Source organism: Neodiprion pinetum, chromosome 1 (genome assembly GCF_021155775.2).
Source record: "Neodiprion pinetum isolate iyNeoPine1 chromosome 1, iyNeoPine1.2, whole genome shotgun sequence".
Taxonomy (NCBI): Eukaryota; Metazoa; Arthropoda; class Insecta; order Hymenoptera; family Diprionidae; genus Neodiprion; species Neodiprion pinetum.
The window spans coordinates 6663537-6687934 of NC_060232.1; the positions used below are offsets into that span (position 1 = coordinate 6663537).

The window sequence follows — 24398 nt, forward strand, 5'->3', positions numbered from 1 at the left end:
GGCGGGAAGAGGCTTCTTCCCATCCCCTTATTCTACTCTTCGGATTACTGCAGGGCTAAATAAGGCGAGTCATTCCCCGGGCCAAGTACGAGAAACCGGCTCTGAGCGAAAGGGGGAAATTATCCTCCGTATCCTATCAAAACGTTTGAAAATCATGGCGTCGCAATTGCGAGAGGCGAGGGAGACTGTAGTTTTTTCTCTCCGTCTCTCTCTCTCTCTCGTCTTGTTTTTGCGCCGGGAGAAGAATCTCCGGAATTCACTCCCGCTTATCATTTCGAGAAGCTTCCCGATCGATCCTCGCGATCTTCGCGACCCTCTTTCGCATCGGCACTCGAGAATCTCGAGAGGGTGTCTTGACCGCGGCGGATAGAACGAGGGCGGGTTGTTTGGGCGGGAGTAAATATCCTTGGAGGGTAGTTAGACGGTCTTTAAAGCGTGTTCAGCGCCCGACCTCTCCATTCTTCCCTTTTCCCTCCCTCTAGCTCCGGTGGAGAATTACGATCAGTGAAACTCAGCGGCGACGCGGCTATAAAATTTTTCATTAGTCAGTCCTACATCCCGAGAGCACGCAATCAACGCTGATTAATTGAAAGGTAAATTTAACGAACGATTACGACGTTTCAACCGTGGTAGCAGAGACTCGCCAGATTTTACACGACGATGAAGGAAAAAATTCGTTCCCCGTGACGAAACATGACGAGATAATTCTACGAAGCAGGAATCATTGTCGGTGATGATTTCTCCTCGCATGCGGCAACTCGAAACGAATATCCGTGTATATATATTATACATACATATATATATATATATACATATATACCCACCTAAGAGTATCCGGAAGCGCCACACGAACGAATTCTTGACTCGTGCAGCCGGACGCGGGAATTGTAACCCAAGCCGATTAGGTCCAGCATCAGATTATACTAATTAAGCTGCGTAAGCTGATACCTCGAATCCAACACCTGGGCTCGGTGCGAAGTTGATCTGCACGTTGCGAGAATAACATTCGATATATGTATGCGTAATAATTTGTATACCTAAAGCGAAAGTCTCCAGCGCAGATGCCCGGGGTGTAATTTATGAATTTTGTAGCCAAAGTGAGGGATAAAAATAAGGAGCTAATCTAGGCGCATCTTGCGGTAGGATCGTGCGATCCGAGTTAAAAGCTCGGGGCGTCGTAACGAGCTATATGGCCAGAACGAGGGAAAGCTTCGCTGACCATCCGAGGCGAGCTTTCCAACCCCGACCGCAACATCCTCTCCCATCGGCCCCTGAGTCCAACGACCCACTGGCTGCCGGGTAAAATATGAAACTGCAGCAATATGCAGTAAAGACCTTGCCACTCCGGTATCACTCCGGTAACTCCCTCCACCCTTATTTCACAATGGCCTTCGGAACGTCCGAGTCTCTTCCGCAATGGGAGAATAGTCAACGCGCTTGCCGCTGATGACCGAACACTCCCTCCCACCCTCGCCTCTGTCGAACCACCGTGTTCTCAAATCGCACTTGCAAATTATGCAGCGTTATTTGCGGCCCCAGAAATAAACTGCAAATTACTTACCTGTATTCAAATTTTGCCGATGAAATCTATCGCGGAATTTCACAGGTCAAAGATCGTTTCACGTTTAACCTTGCGTTGTCGATTTCGTTTCTAAGAATTATTATTGTTCCTGAAATTCGGAAGGTGTGGATTATTCGTGAGGTCTGACAATCGTGCAACCTCAATATTTATAACACGATACAGAGGTTTACTGTTTAAACGGTTCATTACAGTTTTTTCAAACGTTCCGATGCTGACATTTATTTATTCAATAATTGACAGATAGTCAATCCTTACATTACGAGGTTATTTCACTCATCGAAGTACGAGTGCGATACATTTTTTTGTTGCATTTCTTACATTTTGCGTAACTTACAAACTACTTATAATTAGGAATATTTATGTGTTTATGGGGTAGAAGCGTTATGACAAAATCGAACAAAAGTATTTTTGTTCACGGACATCTTTCTGCCTGCCCGACTACGACTGTTAGATTCCTCGGCAAGTCGGCAAATTCATCGATCATGAATCTATCAATTATCCCCGAAAGATCAAGTTGCGTAAGCTGGTCAAGTTCTTCAACGTCCCAGCAGCTAAAGTTTTTGCAAATCGGATTCCACGATAAATCCAGATTCCGTAACTGTTTAGGAAAAGTATTAGGTTCGATTTCAGGTATCAAATTTTTATCGAGGTACAAATTTTCCAATTTGGGAACGTCCAAAAATGCTTTGGATGATAAAATTTCAATGCGATTCTCCGACAAGTTCAGCTCGGTTAATTCCGGAAGGTCGTGGAAGGCCCGAGCTTTTATTTCATGGAATGTATTACCTCGAATGGTGATCGAGGTTACATTTGAAAGATTCAAAAACGCGTCCGATGCTATAAAGGAGCGCTCGTCAATAAGGTCGTTCGGTTGATATTCAATCACTATACTCTCGAGATTCGGAAGATCGACGAAAGCTTGTGAGAGAATTGTTTTTATTCTATTACCACCGAAGCCAATAGCATTCAAAGCTTTGATGCCGCGGAATGAGCCGCTGCTCAAAGTGCGTATTTGGTTGTTGTCCAATTGCAAATGAAACGCATCCGCTTTTGAATTCAGATCGGTAAAAGTATCCTCGTTTATGACGCTGATCAGGTTGTTTCTCAGATCCAATCTTTCAATTTTTGGAAGATCGTCAAAAGCTCCGGAGGAGAGACGTCTTATGCGATTATAAGACAGATCCAACGTTGTCAAAGCCGGCAGCACGTGGAACGCCTGAGATTCGATAACGGCGAATGAATTGCGTCGAATCGTGATACAAGCTAGATTTGATAGGTTCGAGAATGCGTCTGACTCTATCAACCCTATTTCTTTCGGCGTTGGTCCTCGCAATTTGAAGGCTTCAGCCGGTTCGAGGAACCCTTGGTTTGACCGGTCTTCGTAATCATCGAAAAATCCCTCTGTTGTCGAAAATGGCATTGGTGTTGGACTCTGATCAGCCACTTGATCTTCGATTAGTATACTCGCAAGATTCGGAAGATCTACGAAGGCCTGTGTCGAGATGGTTTTTATTTCGTTGTGGCTAAGACCGATGTGATTCAAACCTTTGATACCGCGAAACGAGCCCGTGTTTAACGTGTGTATTTTATTGCTATCGAGAAACAAGGAAACTTTATTCGCAGTTGAATTCAACTTGCCGAATGCTTCTTCAGTTATCGCACTGATTTCATTGCCTTTAAGACTCAAGCTTTCGAGTTCAGGAAGATCGACGAATACTTCAGAGGATAGAATCTGAATGTTGTTGTCAGACAAGTCTAATGTTCTTAATTTTGGCAGGTCGTGGAACGCCCGAGACTCTATGACAGTGAACAAATTTCGACGAATTATGATTGAAGTCAAATTGGACAGATTAAAAAATGCATCCGACTCTATCAACCCCAAATCTTCCAGCTTCGGTCTTGGTTGTATATTAGAGTATGGATTGTATGAATCAGACGAACGCTGATCGAGAGATTGGGATTGATCTTCTATCACTATACTTGCCAGGTTGGGAAGATCAACGAAGGCCTGTGACGAGATGGTTCGTATTTTGTTATTACTGAGACCTATATATTTCAGCCCCTCGATACCCCGGAAAGAACCTCTCCTCAAAATACGTATTTGGTTGTGGTCTAAAAACAGGGAAACTTCATTGGCGCTTGAATTAAGTTTGGTGAACGCGTCTTCGTCGATATCGGTAATTTTGTTATATTTCAACGATATCATTTTCAAATTAGGCAAGTTAACAAACGCGTGATAATTGACATCCGTAATCTTGTTTGAGTCCAACAAAATGTATTCAATGCGCAAGAGGTTATTGAATATACCCGCGTGGATTCGACTGATCTGATTATTATTAAGATCTACTTCAACCAAGGTTTTAATGTCTAGGAAAACGTCCGTCTCGATCATAGATATTTGATTTTTCGAAAGCAAGAGATATTGCAGAGCTGGAGCGCGATTGAGACACAGGGTTTTTGGGTCATTATTGCTGTTGTATGAATTATAACGATGACGGGGATAATGCGACGTTGAGCAAGTTTTAATGCTTCCTAATCGGTTGTTAGCTACATTTAGATAGACAAGCGATTTGAAGTTCCCTAACGAGATGTAACTCAATTGGTTATTGTCAAGGTACAGATGCGTCAACTCTGTTGAAACAGGGGTTTCAAAAATAAAAATTGATAATTGGTTTCCAGATAAGTGAAGATGTTTCAGGGTATTCGTGTTCGCCACTGAGAAAGTCTGCACATAGGAATTTCTCAAATATAAACGTTCCAGCATGTGCAAATTAATGAGCCAATCAAGTTTTACACTGAGATATTGTAACTGATTCCTGTCAAGATCAAGAATTTTTAAACTGTCAAGATTACGAAAGGCGGAAGGTTCAATATTTCGGATGTCGCAGCCCGCCAAACTGAGGTAAGTCAAGTTTGGAAAAAACTTGAAACTATCGTTAGCTATCCTCTCGATTCGATTATTGTCCATCCTCAGCCACTTCAAATTAGGAATATTGAGTTGGAACATCGACGATCCCAAATGTGTGATCCCCATTCCTTCCAGAGAAATCCATGTTGTGTTAGACGCGTCCTCGGCATCCCAGGGTCTGTATTTCAGATCGGATTTGTCCGTTAATTCCAGGGGATCGGGGGGATCGAAGACGTCTGAACGTATTCCACCGATCGCGATCCAAACAATGGTCAAGGCTCGCAGTAACATCTGAATAAAAAATTTACCTGATAATATTCAGGAGGTACGGTTTCAGAAGAAATAATATAATCAAACCCCGAGGAACCTATTATAAAAGAATTGATAACTCTCCAACGCTCGATTTGACAGTCTTGTTTAAAAAGTTTTTCTACATTTCATTTGGTATATGAATTTGAAAGAACATAATCGTCTCGTACTCACCGTGATTTAACACCGTCGATCTACCGGAGTGAACAGGCAACGAAGAGTCGATGAAGTATCGCACTAACTGAGAACGAGTGTCAACTTTTTCGTACCAAGGCCTGGTAGATACTACTTGTCGAATCCCAATCGCAACAATGAGGTCGACGAGTGGAAGAAGCTATCATGTGGCGAACCAAGTCTCGTTCCCTTTGTGTCCCGTTGCAATCAGCGAAAAATGAAACAGTAGAAGCAGATAAGTTTTATCGCACTCAACAGTCCCATACTTAGTGTCATTGCCTGGACGTATCGCGATCAGTGCAGCCAGAAATAGAATATCCGGTCCTTGCTGATGAATAAAAATATAATTTCATTACTGTTATTCGTTATGAAAGATGGACTGAAAGTTTACGATTGAAACGGATCATTCTGCGAATTACGAATTACAGAATTAACAGAAAATCTGCAGCACTAGACTTTGGGTTGCGGGATATTTTCTTTCACAAAACTAAAAAATCAACCCAAACACACAAAGTTTGCATACTTCAGATAAGAAATTATACCGAAGACGATTTTTCTTGACCTTGGTGAATTGTTGAGTAATATTATTCTTGGATATGAAGGTCGTGAACAAAAAAAACGTTAACACAAAAAAAGTGTTTTTTTGTTCACGACCTTCGTATCCAAGAATAATATTACTTAAAAAATTATACACGTGGTTAGCGAACGCCATTGAAATATTCTGATTGTTACACTCGTCGATTGTTTCAGCTAGATCTGACGGGCAGATTTGAAGAATGCAGGAGTCCGTCAAGTGTCCTCTTCTTCTACAAAATTAGCGGTAAGTTATCCGTTTGAAAATATAAGCGTCAATGTACGTATTCGTTGCGAGTGAATTCCCAAGTTGAATAGGTACCCAGAATGCGTGACTACTTGGATCAATTTCCACGTAATCTCAGAACACCCTCTGACTCCGTAGCAATTGTAGTTATCTTGGGTTCAAAAGTCGAGATAACACAAAAACTTGATAAGCAGCAATGAACCGCGACCACTCTGTTGAGTATCTTAAAACCCCGGGAAGTACTTTTGATTAGGTTTCAGATCGGTGTTGGAGGCGCCCAGCGAGTGACAGAATCAGCCACGTTTCGTATCGTTTCGTAATGATCGATCGTGCATCGAACAAGTTACTTGAACTGCAGTGACCTGGGATTCCCGCAAGAACTTTGTTCGCTTCAGTGACCCACTTTAAAGATCTGAAACTTTCGATGCTGCTCGAGAGATATCAAGTTGTCTTTTTTTCAAGTCACGAGAGGACCACGTATAGAATCCAAGATACTCGAGCAAGGGATGTACGTACAGATAGGCGCCGGGGGATATAAAAAAAAAACTTCAAAGACCGCATAGCGCATTGAAGAAAGTCACACGTTTGTACGGCTATTCTTTAGGGAAGTGCTTTGAATAAACTGCAAAGAATTCGTGTGCCACGCGGACTTGCGAATTGGAGGAACGTACGTCGGGCGAGCTTTTTTTTTTACATTGTGAGGAAAAAATATTCATCGGCAGTCGATTGTTGTTGCTCAAGCTTAAAAAATGTCCGATGAATTCCGCAGTAATGCGGTCGGGAGAAGTTGGATAAATGAATTAATTATTCGAGGGATAAATCAGACTTTTTTCAAACTCTTTTATTTGACAAATTCATAACATTGCTATCGGTTGCAGGTGATTCTTTTGATCGGTGTTTATTTACAACAATAACGGTTACTCAAACAAGAAATGTTACAATTGCGACGTCTTTTAAGAGTTACATGCTTATCGACAGAAAGTATAGGATTATACATGTATTACATATGACAGGGTTTAATAAAATCGGTTACGAGAATAAGAATCCGCTAATGGTGCGGTCCGTCCGGTTTCTCCACTAAAATGGTCAAATGTTTTGGCAATTCGGCGAATTTGCCGATATTTAAGTTATCGATTATACCTGTCAGATTGAGCTCAACGAGCTGGTGAAGTTCTCTGATCTGCCAGCAATCAATATCTTCGCAAACAGGGTTCCAAGACAAATCCAAGCGTTGTAGTTGTTTCGGAAAAATGTCAGGTTCGACCGTCGATATTAAGTTAACTCCCAGGTTTAAGCTTTCGAGTTTAGGAAGCTCGTCGAAAGCTTCGCCGGAAATAACTTCTATGCTATTGTTAGACAAATCCAGAATTTTCAACTTCGGCAGCGAGCTAAACGCCTGAGCTTCTATATCAGCGAATACGTTACCTCTAATGACGATTGAGGTTAAATTTGACAAATTCCAAAAGGCATTCGACGCTATCACCTCTTCCTTCGGCAGAGATATTCTATCCAGGTGTGTCGCACGATCCGTTCTCTGACCTTGCGACTGATTTTCTATAACTACGCTCTCAAGATTCGGGAGGTCTACGAAGGCCTGACTCAAAATCGTTTTGATTCTGTTGTTGCTCAAGCCTACATGCTTCAAACCTTTTATGCCTCGGAACGAGCCGCTCCTCAGAGTGTCTATTTCGTTGTTATCCAAGTACAAATAAACCTCATTCGCCCTAGAGTTTAGCTTAGTGAACGCATCTTCGTCGACGTCATTAATCTGATTGTTAGTCAATGAAATCGTTTTCAAATTAGGGAGATTGACAAACGCCCGATGATTCACCTGCGTTATCTTGTTCGAATCTAACATTATATTTTCCAACTGCAGTAAGTCGGTAAATGAATTTGCCTGCACTTCGCTGATAAGATTGTTAGACAGGTCTACGTGAATCAACGCGGGTGTTCCTATCAAAGCACCCGGCGTGATTTGCGATATTTCATTAAAGGATGCAATCAAGTACTTGAGAGCCGTAGCATATCCGAGACATAACTTTGAATGCGGATTCACAATATTGGTTAAATATAGCGTGTTATATCTATTGAAAATTGATTTGTGAGTCGTTGTACATTCGAAAGTAATAATTTTCAATTGATTGTTACTTACGTCCACGAGGGTGAGTTCAGATTGTGAGTTATTTAGTGAAACATAATGCAAATTATTGTTGTTTAGATACAGGTGGGTCAGTGTCGATTCGCTATCGATTTCAAAAAATATCAATTCATTTCCGGATAGATGAAGATCGGTTAATTTTTTCGGATATTTGATTCTATCTAAAATCGAAAGATGGCATTTTCTCAGATACAACCTTTCAAGTGAGTTCAACGTGTCGAAAGTATCTTCTTCCAGACTGTTTTCAAAATAATTATTATCGAGATCCAGTACCCGTAGCTTTCCGAGGTGACTGAAGGCATTGGAGTCGATTCCAGTGATCCTGTTACTCACGAAACTGATGTGAGTCAAGTTCGGCAAAAACTTGAAGGTTTCCGATGGTATGGTTGCAATTCCGTTTTTATCAACCACCAGCCACTTCAAATCGGGCACGTTGAAACGAAATGGCGTATTTATAGCTGCGATCCCCATGCTCTCGAGCGAGATCCAGTTCGTATCAGGTGATTCATTGTCTTTCCACGGCCTGTGAGCTGGATCGTTGATTTCCGGCAGCTTATAAAGTCGCGAATGCAGTCAATGAATCCGATGAATAAAATGACGACGACGAGTGGTGCTTGCAGCAGGGTCTAGTGATAGTTTAAAAATGGTGTTAGGTACAATAACAGAAACAATAATACCGGATTTGGGGTAATATTAGCTAAAAATCAAAGTTCAACGACGAGAAGCACATCGGTAAGAATGACATTGATTATTTCGGACGGAACGCGTGTAAAAGAGGAACTGTGACCCAATGCTAAATCTGCTATGAATGATTAAAAAAGCTTTGTCAAGTTAAACTTGATATCTTGCATTAATTGTTAATAATTCTTACTTTCCAATACCATACTCAAATTTAGTTGTTACTTAATACTATTTGAGTAGCATCGCGAACAATGAAAGACCTTTTTCCGCATCAGACTATTCCGATGCCATTTACTGAACGTCTTTTGCTAAGCCCTGCTTGGATTATTCGATATACTTATCAACAAAAGAATGATCTGTACTCACCATGATGTTTCTAACTAGCAACTTCAATGGACAATGAAGAATTCTCTCGACAGCAGCGGTATATACATAACCTTTTCCCCCAACAAAACCACCAGATATTATTGAGACCAGTGCGTGAGCACAAATATAGATAAGTGTCAAAGTTGAATGTTCTATCATATTCTTGTGAGAGAATACAATGTTGTGCGAACGATTGGCTTGGTAACAAGCTTGCTAATCAGTATGATAAGTGCAAGATGGGAAAAAGTTGCAAAAAAAAAATTAAAAAAATAAAATAAGATAAAAATCGTACGACTTGCGTTCTATCTTCAGATGGGCGACGGAATTTATTCCCAGCACGCAGCGTATAATATTTTTAAAACATTTCGAAAATATTACCACGTTGCAGATCTGTGTAAGGTTTAATAACATATTTTTTGTGATATTGTGTTTTTAAAAGGTTCCACCAGTATGAAAACGGTAGTACGATATTTGTGATGATTCAAATAATGTTTCTGAAATATGTCAAACATAAATCGATGTTCGAAACATTTCAGCGACATTTCAAAAATGTTTGAAATGCGACACAAAATTTTGAATACTCCTAAAATAGTTCCGAAACGTTTCATTCTGTGTACGAAAATTGGAAGATTTCATAATTATCACAAACATGACTGGAAATATTCTCGTGATTATCAGAGGTTTGCTACTGTAACGTAGTAATAAACACTGCAGATTATCGCTTTGAACAGTAACATGAAATAAAGTTTGCTGCCAAACGCTTCATTTCCACACGACCACCAGATTCTTAATTTTACATAAAAGAAAAACCGAACGATAAAATTGGTATCATTGAAACGCTAAGAATTTGTTTTACGCCAGGGAATTAGTTTTGACCCTCTATAATAAGACGACGCTGATCATTGCAAATAAATAAATAATCAGCATTTATCATGGTAGCGAGTCTTATTGTTCTGCAGTCAAGCTGACTTATTCGATTATGGCCAATCGGTGTGTATAAATATGTTCAATGAGGGTAAATGTCAAAGGCGTTGCAGCCTGATATTTCCATAAGAACACGTAACTAGTACAGATAATATTTATTTTTACTGAACAACATGATTACATTTTTTTTTCTTTGTCAACGCAACATTTCTTTGTACACAATGAATTTTGCACATTTGCTTTTAAGCAGTACGACCGTTTTTTCATTTGTAGTTCCTTGTTTTCTTCTCACAAAATTATTGATATGTTGAAATATCGATGCTTAATTATGCAAAACCCGTGTATAATATAAACGACAATCCACACGAAAATGTGGAACAGCTAATGTTACACTCGATTTACAATGATTATCCAACTGAGATTTAAAACGAATTAATTCTCACAACGAATATACAATAATAAATAGAATGAAAACTGCCAACAGATAACTGAGGAATTGTTTGATAACAGAGATAATTCCGAGCGGAAATATTTCATGTTCATTCTGTATTTCCTTACGAGTTATATATACGAATGACTGAAGTACAGATGTTTCCCAAAATAGACAACTTTTAATATATATTAATACATACTGTATTCTACACTCAGTTACAGCCAATTTCTGGGGGGAGAATAAATTCATGTAAGTGTGTTTAAAAATTATGACCCATTGTTTATAATTTGTAATCCATAATTCCGTGACTTAGGAACTGTAATATTCGTAAGAGTGTAAGAAATACTTATACAGTGACGACCTAAAGTACGATTTGATAAAAACTTATTGGGAGAATTCTTAATCACTAATACGCTGGTTATTTTGTACCGCCAAAAACAATCTCTTGACTTACCATGATGTACTTGTGTCAGATTGCTGGTCACTGTACAACTCGATGGATAACGAAACTCCGTCGTGGCAGGAATGGTAATATAGCTATACATGGAATTCGATTTGCATCCCAGCCAACTGAATTTTGTTTAAGAACGGAATCAAAGGTCAAAGATCTGCTTTACATTCGAATTGACGAGTCACGTCGCTAAAATATTATCTGTAACGTGCGCCTCATCGGTTCGAAAATTTGAAGTCTCGTTGGCACTCTTGTTGCTATATCTGTCTTTCTCTATTATGCTCTACTTCCGTAGTCTCTATGTTTATTTTTCTTTGTCTACCTTCGCTATTCTCTCGCATCAGCGGTACCCTCAGTACTGCTCTCAACGCGGAATAACGCAAACCTGTAAAGTGTACGCTGCTCACTTTATCTCGATTTCCAAGCTGGTTTCATCCTTTTGCCTTTATGCGAACTTGGTAGGTTCAAAAAATTAATATTCTATATTTCTAAACACACTCGCAGATGATTTTTGTTACTCAAGTTTAGAAAATGTCTGATGAATTCCGCAGTAACGCGGTCAAGAGGAGTTGAATACTTCAGTTGATTATTCGAGGGATGAGTCACAATTATTTCAAACTCTTTTTTAATCACATATTTTATCTTACAACATTTTATTCATGACATTGCTATCAATTAGATTGTTAGACAGATCTACGTGAATCAACGCAGGTATTCCTACGAAAGCATCCAGCGTGATTTGCGATATTTTATTAGAGGATGCAATCAAGTATTTGAGAGCTGTAGAATATCCAAAACATAACTTTGGATTCCAATTCCAAGTATCGGTTGAATCATAACCGCGATAATGTCCTTTTAAAACATTGGAAGTGGTTGTACATTCGAAAGCAATAATTTACAATCGATTGTTACTCACGTCCACGAGGGTGACTGAAGATTGTGATGGATTTAGTGAAACATAATGCAAATTATTGTTGTTCAGTTACCGGTGGGTCAGTGTCAATTCATTATCGATTCCAAAAAATTGCAATTCATTTCCGGATAGATGAAGATCAATTAATTTTTTCGGATATTTGATATTCTTTCTAAAATCGGAATACGGCATTTTCGTAAATACGTTCGTTTAATTTTTCTACTCTCGAAAATGCGATGACGCTGATTAGTGCAAAAAACGCTTTTCAATTTCGTTAAATTTACAAATGCCTGATGATTCATTAACATGATCTGATTTAAAACAGACATCACTATTTCCAGTTGCAGCAAAGTCAGTAAATGAATTTGCCTGCAAATCACACATGAAATTTCTGGTTAAATTCAAATGAATCAAAGCCGCTATTTTTCTCAAACTATTCGACTGGATTTGAAATACCCTATCAAATGATACGATCAAATACCGTAAAGCTGTAGCGTTTCCAAGACATAATACTGACTCACTTTCCAAATTTCTGATTTCGTCGACAAACGAAACGCATTCAAAGTCAACAATCCCCGCGCGATTATCACTCACGTCTGTAAGATAAATGAGCACACGGAAGTGACGTAGCGATACAAATAAATTGTCGCCGTATCACTGTTGGTTGAAGAATATGAAAACAGACTTCGAGAGCGATAAAGACGGGTCAATTTCTCCGGATATTTGTTCAGCTCGAAGCTCCACAGGTTGCAATATCTCACGGTTAGATACAAACATTCGAGTGATCTTAATGCGAAGAAAATATTTCTCTACAGATTTTCCAGAATTTTGTGTCGATCGAGGTCCAGTACTCGCAGCTTCTCGATGCGACTAAAGCAATGTGGTTAATTTCCGAGATCCGATTTCCCAGCAACTTGACATGAGTAAATTTCGTGAAGAGCTTAAAAGCTCGGATGGCATCGTTTCGATTCGGTGGTAGTCAAACACCGGTCACTTCAAATCTTTAACGTCAAAACGAAACAGAGAATTTATCGCTTCCAGTTCCATTCAAAGATCCACTTCGTATTTGTTCGGGCTGATGTCGAGTCATGTCGCCAAAATATTATCATTTGCAATTGTCACGAGTGAGAGGATAAAAATTGAAAAATAGATTCCCACTCAAATTGACCAACGCAATCTGCTGTTAGCCAGAAGGTAAAAATCGCGACTAGATTCATTAGACTCGTGCCCATTTTGAGGCTTGCTGAACGAGCCAACTCTTATGGATTGGAAAGACTTTTTTTTCTCCGAACCGCGCTCCCCTTTGGCCCGTCTGCAACTTCGTTCTTCGAGCCTTCCGTTAACCTTGCCCCGCCGCAAAGAGGCTGATGAACGTTCTTGCTACAGAAAACTTCTCCCCTAACGACATTAAAATGCGTTTAGAACTCCTGACCCCTTGAATATTTACTGGATGGCTGCGTCGAAAAAATCTGCAGCCGCAAAAGAAAGGAAGAGAGAAAGATAAAGAGAGAAAAAGCAAGACTCGCGACTGAGGAAACTTTTTACCCACGAATCCAACCCCTGTGACCCGATTTAATTACTATTGTTAAAGCATTCGTTGCCCCTTTTTCGGCCAACTCAGCTGTTCCCCGTTACATTCCTTATCGTGTTTAATTCCCTGGGATTGTAATTACACTATCATTTCTGGTTCTGGGTCAGCTGCACAGTTGTAGAGGTGTACACACACACACACACACATATATATATAAACACTTGGGCAGCGGTCTTGGCGATTCTACCCCCAGGAATGTATCTTCTGCATTTTTAAATCCCCCGCATATGAATTGGACTACCTAACCGAGTGTGTACCTACCTACATACGTCTACGCACACATGTATAAAGGAAGTAAAATGAAACGAAATATATGATCAGGAGCCACGTCACTTCGGGCAGTGCAAACACGCGTCTACCCGGGGATTTCTTTGACGTTCCATTATTTTTGCACTTCGTCCTTCCATCCTTCAGGTGAAAAACTAAAGTGACGTACATTTTTCCAGGACAAACGTCGGCACGGACAGACATTAGGGCACATGTACCGTATACATATACTGTCAGCGTCACTTTCGAGGGGTTGAAATTCTTTTTGCGGCTTTCGGCAAAACGGGATATCGTGAAAACACTCCGTAAAACGCAGCGTGTAAAATAGATTTGAGAGGTTAGTTTCGATTCAGTTGCCTCCTCCTCCCACTGGTTCGGACTTTTCTTTTTTGCATATTTCGGAAAATTCTTTCGACTACCGGAAATAATCGGATGCGAATCAATGGACAATTAGACCGTTCCGGACGAAAAAAAAAAAATCAACTCAATAATTTCGAGCGGTAGAATTCCGGGTGAGCTTGCTCTGTAGGTACATATATATATATACATATATCAATGGGAGGGATGAAAAAAGTGATGGGAACGTCATGAATAATTCAAATTTCGAATCCCCCACCGGCGAAACAAATGAAAAATAATGGAAACGAACCGGAAATACATTCGTTATTGCTTTCTTGAGAAGATCCTTGCCGAGCTCTTCGGTTCCCCCATCGTCCGAAGGTTTCGCACAGGAACGAGGAGAAATCGTTCCGGCATGCAGAGACCCTTCGCTAAGTATATACTTACCTATATCGTACATAAGTATATATATATATACATATACATATACATATGCATATACACCCAGCCAGGGCTGAGCGAGGGAAAATCGAAAGATAATATTATACTTCGGAGCGAAAAACGAACCTCTGCGAATCTTCCTAGTTTATTCAGCGGTATTGTCTGCTCTGCTTAGTCCCGGGACGCTCTTACCCTACTCAAATACATCTACAGATTGATCAACACCTCCCGGCCGATGCAGGGCGACGAAATCTACACGCGTGAATCTTCGGCTCGCCCTGATCCCCTTCGATTGAATCGTGCAACTCGGATCATCCGCATCCTGTTTACTCTGCCGCATCGGCGAGGATTCGCGAAATGCGACGGACATGTGTCGCGAGGTCAATCGAGCTCGAGAAAGGAATCGAATTCCTTGATATTGTCGGAATTTGTGGCTTGCGTGGTGAAGAAACGTGTCTGAAAAACCCAAGATTATTCTCACTGAGGGCGTTTTCGAAAGTGGAAGGGCGGACCTTCCCTCACAGATGCTTTGGTTCTTCATTCGTTTTGAGGATGTTTCAAAAAAACAGTCGAGTCGAAGAACTGAAGAGAGAGAAATGTGATATAACGAAGGCTTGAAAGTGTGACAGATGCTAATTGAGTTGAATTGAGTCGAAACGATGTACTTTCAACACGGAGCAAAATTGAAAAATAACGAATATCAAGTACAGTAGCACAATTATTGATGATTGAAGTGATCCCATGGTCCAATCATATCACATCATTTCACCGATTTTAATGAACTAGGGATCATCTTGTTCGTAAATGAATTCTTCAAAAATCTACCGAATCCGAGTTTGAATAACGATGAAGTATTTTTCATCAAGGCATTGAGTTCACTATTCATCACTCACGATGGTTTCCCAAATCATGTTTTGTATTTTTCTATCAACCGAGAAGCAAAGTAGAAACATGACGTATTTTTTTATCAAACGAGCCTCGGTTCGTTATAATTGTTGAAACGACGCAAGGTTTCAGTTACAGAAATAATCTAATACCGAGATCTCTTCAAAGTCTTCAAGAATAGTGCTTTTTAACTGAAGTTTACGTTTTTTAGAAAACAATTCCCGAACTCGAATCGTACTCTCCAACCTTCGTCACACGATATGTCTGTCTTTACAGCTCTTCGACCGGACCCTCGACTTGTCACACCTTCAAAATCTTCACTCGACCATTTCCAATCCTTAATTCCCAAGCCGCGTCTGTACATGTTCCGGTATCGTCGAGTCGGAATCAAGAGAGCCGGAGCTTTCTTCTTCGACGTCGCAACGAACGTCAGACAGCTGTAATAACCGGGGTTCCTTTCACTCCTGAATGACGGGACAACGACGGCAGCATCAGGTGACGTCGAACGACGTCGGGGACAGCTAGACGTCCGTCCACCCCCGCAGCTCCCGATGCCGTTGCGGGCGGCATTTTAATCGACTGTATACCATTCCTCTCCCTCGCCGCGTCCCTCAGGCTTCGTTCCCCGGGCTCCGATCGATCCCTGCAATTACATCAGCCTCCACGCAGGATGAGCGACCCGCTGCCCCTCGCTCGGCCGTATCAGAGGCATCGGGGCGTAAAACATCCCCAACGAATTTCACCCCCGAAACCTTTTACTCCGCCCTATACGTAGAGCGCTCTTTTCCCTGCAGGGTGGAAACGCTTGCGAAAGAGGAAGACCAGCCTGCCTGGGATACCTGCTGCGGCGGTCTTCGATACGCTCGGAAATCCAAACGGCGATTACGCCGTGCCCGGAAGATTCCGACGGCTGAGAAAACCCTCGGAGGAAGAAGTGAAACCAGCGATTATGCCGACGACGATGTCTGATGGGAGAGTTGCCGGTACTTTGCTTCGACTATAAATCGATGGATCTTCCAACGATTCGGGGGGGAAAATATTAGAGGCAATAACTCACCGAGTCGTTTTTATGCCGATGAAGAAATCCGAAAATAAGTTGTATCGCATCAAGAGCTGCTTCTGCTCGTGGTCACTGTATATACAAGCGTGGATAATTTTCATTTTTCATCGTATCCAAAATACGTCGTTCCGGATACGAAATGAAAACGAATTTCGTAGCTGTAATCAGAAGATCTAGTACTTGTTACTGTTTTCATCGTTATCGTTACCCTTACTGTATGTTGATGCGAATTTTGCGATGACTTAGCGTTGGTACTACACGAAATCGGTGTCAAATCCTTGTTCGTCGGAAAAAATCAAGACAATGAAATAAACAAATTTCAATGTCGCTATAATCATACTAACCAGTTACCCAACCAGTTGTAGGTTTCAAGTTTTCTAATTATCCCAACGACATTGAAACCATTATTATGTCAAACAGTCTATAGTCCATACCATAGAAAATAAAAATGTTCTCATCGCAGCATTCTGGTTCCACCGTTTCAGATTCTCATGATCGATTCGTTTCGTAAGAGTATAACCAATATTTTTTCAATTAATTTCCCCCAGCGACAATTGTAAAGACGTGTTTTTCTCAGCAATTATATTATCTTACCCTCTAAAATTATCTCGAGCTTTCCAATCTGATTCTGAATTCATTTTTTCGACCTCGGAATTGTTCTCCCAACGCACGTACAATCGGCCTGTTTCACTATCTCTCAACTATAGTTGAACAACGGCACAAAAACACCTTACAGATTACCGGCACTTATATGCATGTATATCAGCCGGTGTTTCGTGTACGTACGTATACCGGGGAGCACGTGCCGTTGATTTGATCGGAGATTGCAGTGTCGTCTTGCGTAGTTGCGGGTAGTCCGGAGCTGAGAAGCCGAGCGGTGCGCTTATGGCCTCGAGGCACCCTCTCAGTCCCGATGATCATTGCGATAAAACCGTCGCGATCATCGCCGTTGTGTGCGAAGGAAGGGTCGGTCCCACTTTCGACCCTGTCTGTACGTACACACGTTATATTACATCATTTACGAGCTGCAGCATGGCTAGAACTGTAGAACTAGGCCCAAGCTGTAGCAGAATCGATTAAGCGTTTACAGCCAGGACCAACCCACGCAGGGAGATATATATGTATATGCACGTAGGGTATATGGGGCATTCCATGTCAGATTAGCAGCCCGTGTACCTCGCCGTTTTCGATTCTGATCTTTTTTTAGTACGATGTTCTTACCAATCCAAGAGAGTGTAGGGAATTTTAAAAAAATTTTCTTCAGACACCAATTACCGAAACGCTATTTTATCAAATCTTAAAAAATTTACACTGATTCTATGAATCAAAATGTGATTTTTGAGGAACTCAATATTTACTATTTTTTTCGCAAGTTTTTGCTTTTTTAATTTTCATATTATGCCTCGATCTAAATAGATCGCGTAATCGTGTTATCTACATGATTTCGTGATCTATTCAGATCAGAGAGTAGAGAAAAAGACGCCAATTCTGACATGGCAAAACACACAGTGAGAGAAAGAGAGAGAAAAATGTTGCTCGGACTTTGGGTCGAAGAAACCCGCTTAGGACTGTGTTCACCGTCATCGTGCTTCACCGCATTAACGTCTTGAGGGAAAGAGCGTCGGCACGGACTTTGTTCTCTGCAGATGGACGAGACCGCAAATTAAGGCGAAAGCGAAGGGTTACCATAAGGTGTAAGTAATTTGTATGAGATACAATATACCGTGAATCACATGATTATTGCCGGCACACGCTTGAACATAATTGGGTTGGACTTGAGATTCCGAAGTTAGAAGGGCTGGTTTTCTCACTCGCGGACCAACCGCGGAAGTGAATATATAATTATTTTCCAGTTTACATTATCATAGGATCGAGGCTAGAATAATTGCTAAAGTTGTTCGTTTTTATTTGTTTTTTTTTTTTTTTCTTTCATCACAACGCAGGGCTTAGGTATTAAACAAACGATTGGTGTCCGGAATCAATAAAGGAAAAAAAAAATCGTTGAATTTTTCCATCGCGATTGACCAGTATAATATCAGTAAAGACACTTTATTCGAACGAAAATTTAAACAGTCGATCGATTCAACGGCAGAAAATTGAATATTTTGAAAAATGCTTGCGAAGGTCTGTCGGTGGTTTAAAATTATGATACTCGAAGTCCCCCTCCCGTCAGCGAACCTCCGATAGAGACTTTTGACGAAAGAGTAAACATTCTTCAAGATTTCTGCCTCGGCAATAAAGCTGAGAAACGAAAAGAATTAAGCCCGTCGAAGCCTCCTCCGGGCTCGGAAGGATCAAAGCTCTCTCCGTCCGACCTTTTCGAAAGCTCAAGGATGCGTCCGGAGGCCTAGTCCTTGCCCGCCGGTCCAGGAGGGCGGAAGGGTAACCTGGACGGTTGCGTCGCAGGGCAGGCAGGGTGCCAAATGAAGCGGGAACAATGACTGCGTCTCGTCGGAGGGACAGAAGCTTATCGCACGACGCGGCGTCACTTGATGCGCGCGTCAAAGCTCTTGACAATGGTCCGACGGAGAGGCGCGACAAACGCCCGGCACCGATGAACCGTGCGCGTTATATTCCACCTTGCCGGAAGATGGAACGAACCGATAGTGCGGGCTTCGACCCCCCTTTTTTATCCATGAACTTTTTGTGAAAAAAAAAAGTAGAATCGGGCGATGCTTTTGATGTTGTTATAATAAAGGATTGTTTCGAGTTAAAAATTGGCATTTGCCCGTCTGATTTCATACGACATAAGCTTTTTTTTTATTATTATATTCAACCTGACGTGATTTCGTAACATTTCTTAAACCTTCGTTCAGTCATATTTTTTATTCCGACAAATTTTTTAACCGTCTGAACGTCCCACTCATCGTTAACTTGATTTTCTCTATTTCTTATTCAATAAGACTTAAGAGACGAAAACTCGTTCGAAGCGGCATGTTACACGGTTACAAAAAAAATGTCCCAGCATGAGTAGAAAAATTTTATGGTTGACCAAACCATTTTTTAATGTATTACTGAGTGAACAAAAATTAGAAATTACAATTGAAACGTTAAAATTACAATAACTAGTGTCATGTTTAAAGTGGATCAAGGGACAATTTGTTTAGTCAAATTTTTCTAAAAGTGTAGCGTGCAGGCTTGAGAGGATCCAAGTACAGTTTCCTAGATCTGCGAATAACACTTGCAATCGTATGCCAGGGATTGATCTATCGTAAACCAAGGACGTTGGATCGAAATGGCGGTCGTAGAACCTGGCCGAGAAGCGTGGGGACGCTTCTCGCAATAAGGGCTCGAATTTCGATTCGTGTCACGACGTCGCAGCGCCTGGGGGCGTCGCGACGCCGCGGTACTTATGTTAAGGCCTTTGTATCGAGCGTGTGGCAAAGGCTTAGCTCGGGTCGTAAGAAACGTTGCGAACGAAAGAAGAGTAAAAAAAAAAAAAAGAATAAGAGGGAAAAAGAAAAAAAAAAACGAATGAAGAGAAAAAGAAACGTTGCAGAGAAACGAGGCTTTCGGCTATGAGCGCGTACCGCGAACCCGCTGCGGAGTTGAATAAAATATTCATGAATTTATAGGTTTTTCGCAAAAATATTCGCCGCAGATGGCGGCGCTGATCCAGATGAAGGTATAAATTCCAACGGCCGTATCGCGTATTTCATTTTAGCATTCGGAATCGCAGGGCGGATGTAAGCCGCGGTACCTGAAATACATTTTCTCCCTTTTCTCTGCAAGCAGCAGCGGTTTCGCAGGAATCTTTTAACGCGGAATCGAAAATCAAGCCGTTGAATAAGGCACAAAGAGTTTCCGAGGCATTAGTCGGGCTCATGTATTTTTAAATTGGTCACCAAGAGCTCGGAGCGCGAGACTTCGAGGATCGTATCTTGGAGTGGAAATCCGAGCTAGGCGGATATCAATGCCGAGGAACAGTCCCACCTCAAAGGAATCGAAGGTTATTTTGAATCTCATCCACTTTGACGCGGGATCGGAGTCCCAGCTTCCGCCTTTCGCAGATCTCGATCTTATAAGTATCCGATCCTGTCTGTCCGTTGCAACGATCTGCCGATCGGATGCGAGATGAAACCAGCGACGAAGCTCGCGAGATTAGCTCCGAATTTAAAGTCTGGGACAGTTATGAGCTCGATTTGGAACGTCGGAAGCGCTTTTCGTCCTGGGGTTAGTTATACGCAGTCCTTGAATATTTCCATTTTTTATCCACAATTTATGTGGCCACAAATTTTCAGGGACAAAATTCCATTACATTTCCAACTTTTTACAGGACCTAAAACGTAGTTTTCCATAATATTTTCCCAGTTCTAGTGAGTCTACTAAAACCTACATCGTTCAGTTTATTAGCTCCATATTCGGTTCAAATTCAATTCGTATTGAAGTAAAATGTAATGTACACAAAAGTCAGTTTAAGCCAATTTGTTTTCTCGATGAAAAAAGGTAAGCTTGTTGTGTCAAGAAATAATTTCTTATTCTCATGATAGAAAACTAATATATTCAGTTTTTTTCATTACCAAATTGAAATCCCTTTGACAATTCTAGGTTTTCGATAACCCCTTTTAAATTCCCTTACATTTCCACCCTGTCATCATAATTCTGAAACTTATAGTTCTCAATAAAAAATGAAAATCACTTTTGTGGCTGTTACTAAAAAATTTAGCATGAGCAGTATAATATTTTTTTTTATTACGCTCACTTTACGTAACCGTTGCGATACGGTGCAAGATTAAATTGATGTCGAGCCGTTATTTGACTGAAAAAAACGTAGTAAGCTAAACAAACGAAGCACCAAAAAACTTTGTATTCAAGATGAAAATTGATATATGAATTTTACTACAGAGTTTCGGGTAGGTACAACTTTATTACCGAGTAAAATTACTTTCATTGTACATTCAACTTTCCGTTTCAATGAATAATAACAATACACGTATAGCATTATAATTGCATAAAAGATCTCTCCCTCGGGTTTTCTAATTGTTTTTTTTTTATATTATCGTACAGCTCGTTTCTCCGGCCGCTGCAGGGCTTTGAGAGGGTTGAACGGAGCCCAGAGGTGGGGTTAAAAACATGCCCGCGGCTTCAAAAACGGGGGAATTTCATTTCGGCGTTTGTGGTCGTAACGTCGCTGCGCGAGTCGCGTCTCGAGGCAGTTTTCGCGGGTTTCAGGCATCCCGCGATATATCGACGTGATAACACGCGTATCATCATATTCGACGTCGAGGCGAAAGCACGCGGTTAATATTTCGCTTTTAAAGCGTCGGTCACGGCGTCCAGAAAAGCTCGACCCGTCATTTAGCGGCCTTAAAACATGAAAGGTCGGAGGCTAGAGCGAAGCTTGCGAAACCTTGACAATAAATCTGCCACCTTACGATAATAAAAGCCCGATTCTCCAGCCCGCAAGAATTCCGCATCCCCGGTCAATGATTAACGATCCGTCCCTGTCGCCAGATGGACGCCATCTTGCAATAATGATGCATTTTTCGGACACTGTTGGGAGAGCTGGAATGAAAAAAATACAGGGAAAAAGAAAGTAAAACGGAAACTAGACGCGTTGCCGGCAGCACGCTGTGCAAGCTCCGAGAGTTACGGACTTCTCTGCATATACGTACGTACAGCCAAAGATACTCACTGACTACGAATCCTGGCAAACATATCGGGCAGTGCACACGTTCAAGCATACGTACCAACACGCGTATTGATCCGGGTAGAAAAGAGCATCCAAATATTCTACCCGGAACCAGCGAGCCTGAAACGCGCCCGTCATAAACCGCAGTTTTGCATAAAAATCGATTTTTTTTTACTTCCTGTACTCGTTCTCTCCTCTTATTTTCATTTTTTTCTCATTTCAACTACCTACCCATTCTTCGACGATATTCCAACGCAAATTCATAAACTTCGCGGTTCAAACGTTGCGCAGTGAAATTTTGATATCCCACGCTGCGCGGGCGAGTAGCGATAAAATTTTACCGTCTCTCTACCCCGTTTGATTATTATAAACTGCTGAAATTTTTAACGAAGTCGAGCTTCTCTATCGAAAATTCAAACGTGTAACAATAAGTTTAGAACCGCTTCTTACGTCATAGGTTAGAAGAAAAATCATTTCAATCGCAGTTCTTATACTTTCGTTTCACAATTCTTTTGATTTTCGTCCCGTCTCTTTTTTTTTTTTTCTTTGTTTTTTTTACGAATTCTCCCCAAACTCTAACCCGTTTAAGGGTTTTTAGAGAAAGCTCGGCGCGTCTCGGGCAGTATTTAATCAGAGAAAGATCTCCGTGTCCATGAAGCGTAGCTGTTGGGCACGTATCAGCGAAGGTTGGTGAATTTTTTGCGAAAATACACGAGCAGCATGGGTAACCGAGCGGAGAGAGATATACCTCTGAATCTCTTCAATCTCTCATCTCTCGAGCCGGACCACGTCCCCGCAGGAAATCCATTCGAAAGATATACCGCGAAACGTACCTGGAATAAAACGCTCGAGTTTTCTTTTCCCTTGGCGTCATGTGTTCTCTTACTCTGTAATTTTTTTTTTAAATTTACTTATTCATGTTTTGTCTTTTCTGTCTTTCGCCATTTTTTTCCCCGCTTTTACACGTACAACAAGCATGCATTATGTCCGGTTTTCTGCTGTTAAGCCATTCAGGTACGGCGGACGAACGTCAGAATTTTCACCCTGCATTAAGGTAGAATATTACCAAAGATTAATGGCTACGCGTGTACAACGTAGGCATAATTTTTCACGCAAGGAATAAATTACACCGCATTTTCGAGCATCACGGGGTTGCTATGCGCAAATTCGTGAACTTTAATGCTCGAGCAGACCGGGAAGAGGGTTTTTTGAACTGTGAATTGTTTCGTATGGTATCTGTAAAACCGTTCCTTTGACAATGTCGTTTAACGATCGAAAGATACATGTTTCGTTGTAGGGATAATTGGAATGTAAAAAATTTTGATGAAGAATTATTTACCGTATGATAAAACGTATAAATGAAGCAAGTATTTCATTGAGTTGGGTAAAGTTTATCCAAAGCGAGTTAAAACAAATTATTATTCAAAGAATCGGACGGAGTTGCGAGGAATTTTTATTTTTTTTTCTCGACCGGCTTTCCTTTGATACATCTTTTATTCGACGGTAAAAATCCTCGAAAGACGGTTGTATAATAATTCGCTGGTGGAAGATGAAATGAGATGAAATTTTGCACTCCGAATCAATTTGGCGAGTCTTTGTACACAAGCGAAAGGGGAAATTGATAACTGAAATATGCAAAAGCCTCGGCTGCCCTCCGTGTCAAGGCTCACGAGGGTTGGCACCGAAATAAACCCCGCCGTTTACTCCACCGGGATTCCAAAGGTGGTTGGCTGGCCGCCGGCTGCAGAAGAAACGGCCGGCGTTACGTCGCTGTCACAACCCAGAGACGGTCTCCGAGTGACAAGGGTGCATGCGAAAATGAATAAGATGAATAAATAACCGAATGACGCACGGCGTAAGCGCGCGCGTGAGCGAAGTAAAATCTTGGCGAAAATTTACGGTCCGAGTATAAAAACCGGCGACAAATGAGGGTTGAGTTGATTTCAACGTCAGACAAAAGAGGCACGAGAAGAATCGTAGGTGCGGAGGAAATGGACGAGGGGGGAAGAGAAAAGATTGCGAATTGTCGCTAGGAGGGAAAAAATTTAGGAAGGGAGGGGAAAAAAAAAAAAAAAATATACGTCGCAGGCGCATTGATTTTTGCCCGAGGAAAAATTACCCTTGTCACGGATGTTTGCCCCCCGCTTGCGAGCCTCTCGTCATCTTCGTTAGCGAAAAACTTCCCGCCACCTGAGGGCTTTCGACATTTCATTACTTCCTTCCCCGAAGAATCCGAAAATTTTAGCCAAGATTTTCGCCCTGAAATGCAGATTGATGAGTTCTTGCGCATTTTTTTTTTTTTTCCTTCAGATTCCTTACCGTTTAGCCCCGTGGAGCTTTTTTCGACCGTGCCTTCGGGATATCAACCTTCGGTCGAGTTCCAGGGGCGAGGCGAGCCTCCGTTGAGTAATAACAAAAAGAAGTCTGCTACGAGATTAGTCGATCTGTCGGACAAAGGCAGGTT

At 41.3% G+C, this 24398-nt stretch overlaps 1 protein-coding gene across 1 annotated transcript; it reads right to left on the reverse strand.

Moving 5' to 3' along the window:
- Positions 1 to 1744: 1744 nt before the first annotated feature.
- Positions 1745 to 8569, reverse strand: LOC124215872 (protein artichoke-like). The gene is made up of 3 exons (XM_069135284.1): positions 6852 to 8569; positions 4848 to 4857; positions 1745 to 4781 (listed from the first exon to the last, which is right to left on the reverse strand). Exons 1-3 carry the CDS (start codon positions 8420 to 8422, stop codon positions 1995 to 1997), a joined length of 4368 nt encoding a protein of 1455 aa, XP_068991385.1. The 5' UTR covers positions 8423 to 8569; the 3' UTR covers positions 1745 to 1994.
- Between the last annotated feature and the right edge of the window lie 15829 nt (positions 8570 to 24398).

Excerpts from the sequence above, each read along its gene's own strand:
- LOC124215872 (XM_069135284.1), bottom strand. The coding sequence starts at position 8,422 with ATGGGGATCGCAGCTATAAATACGCCATTTCGTTTCAACGTGCCCGAT.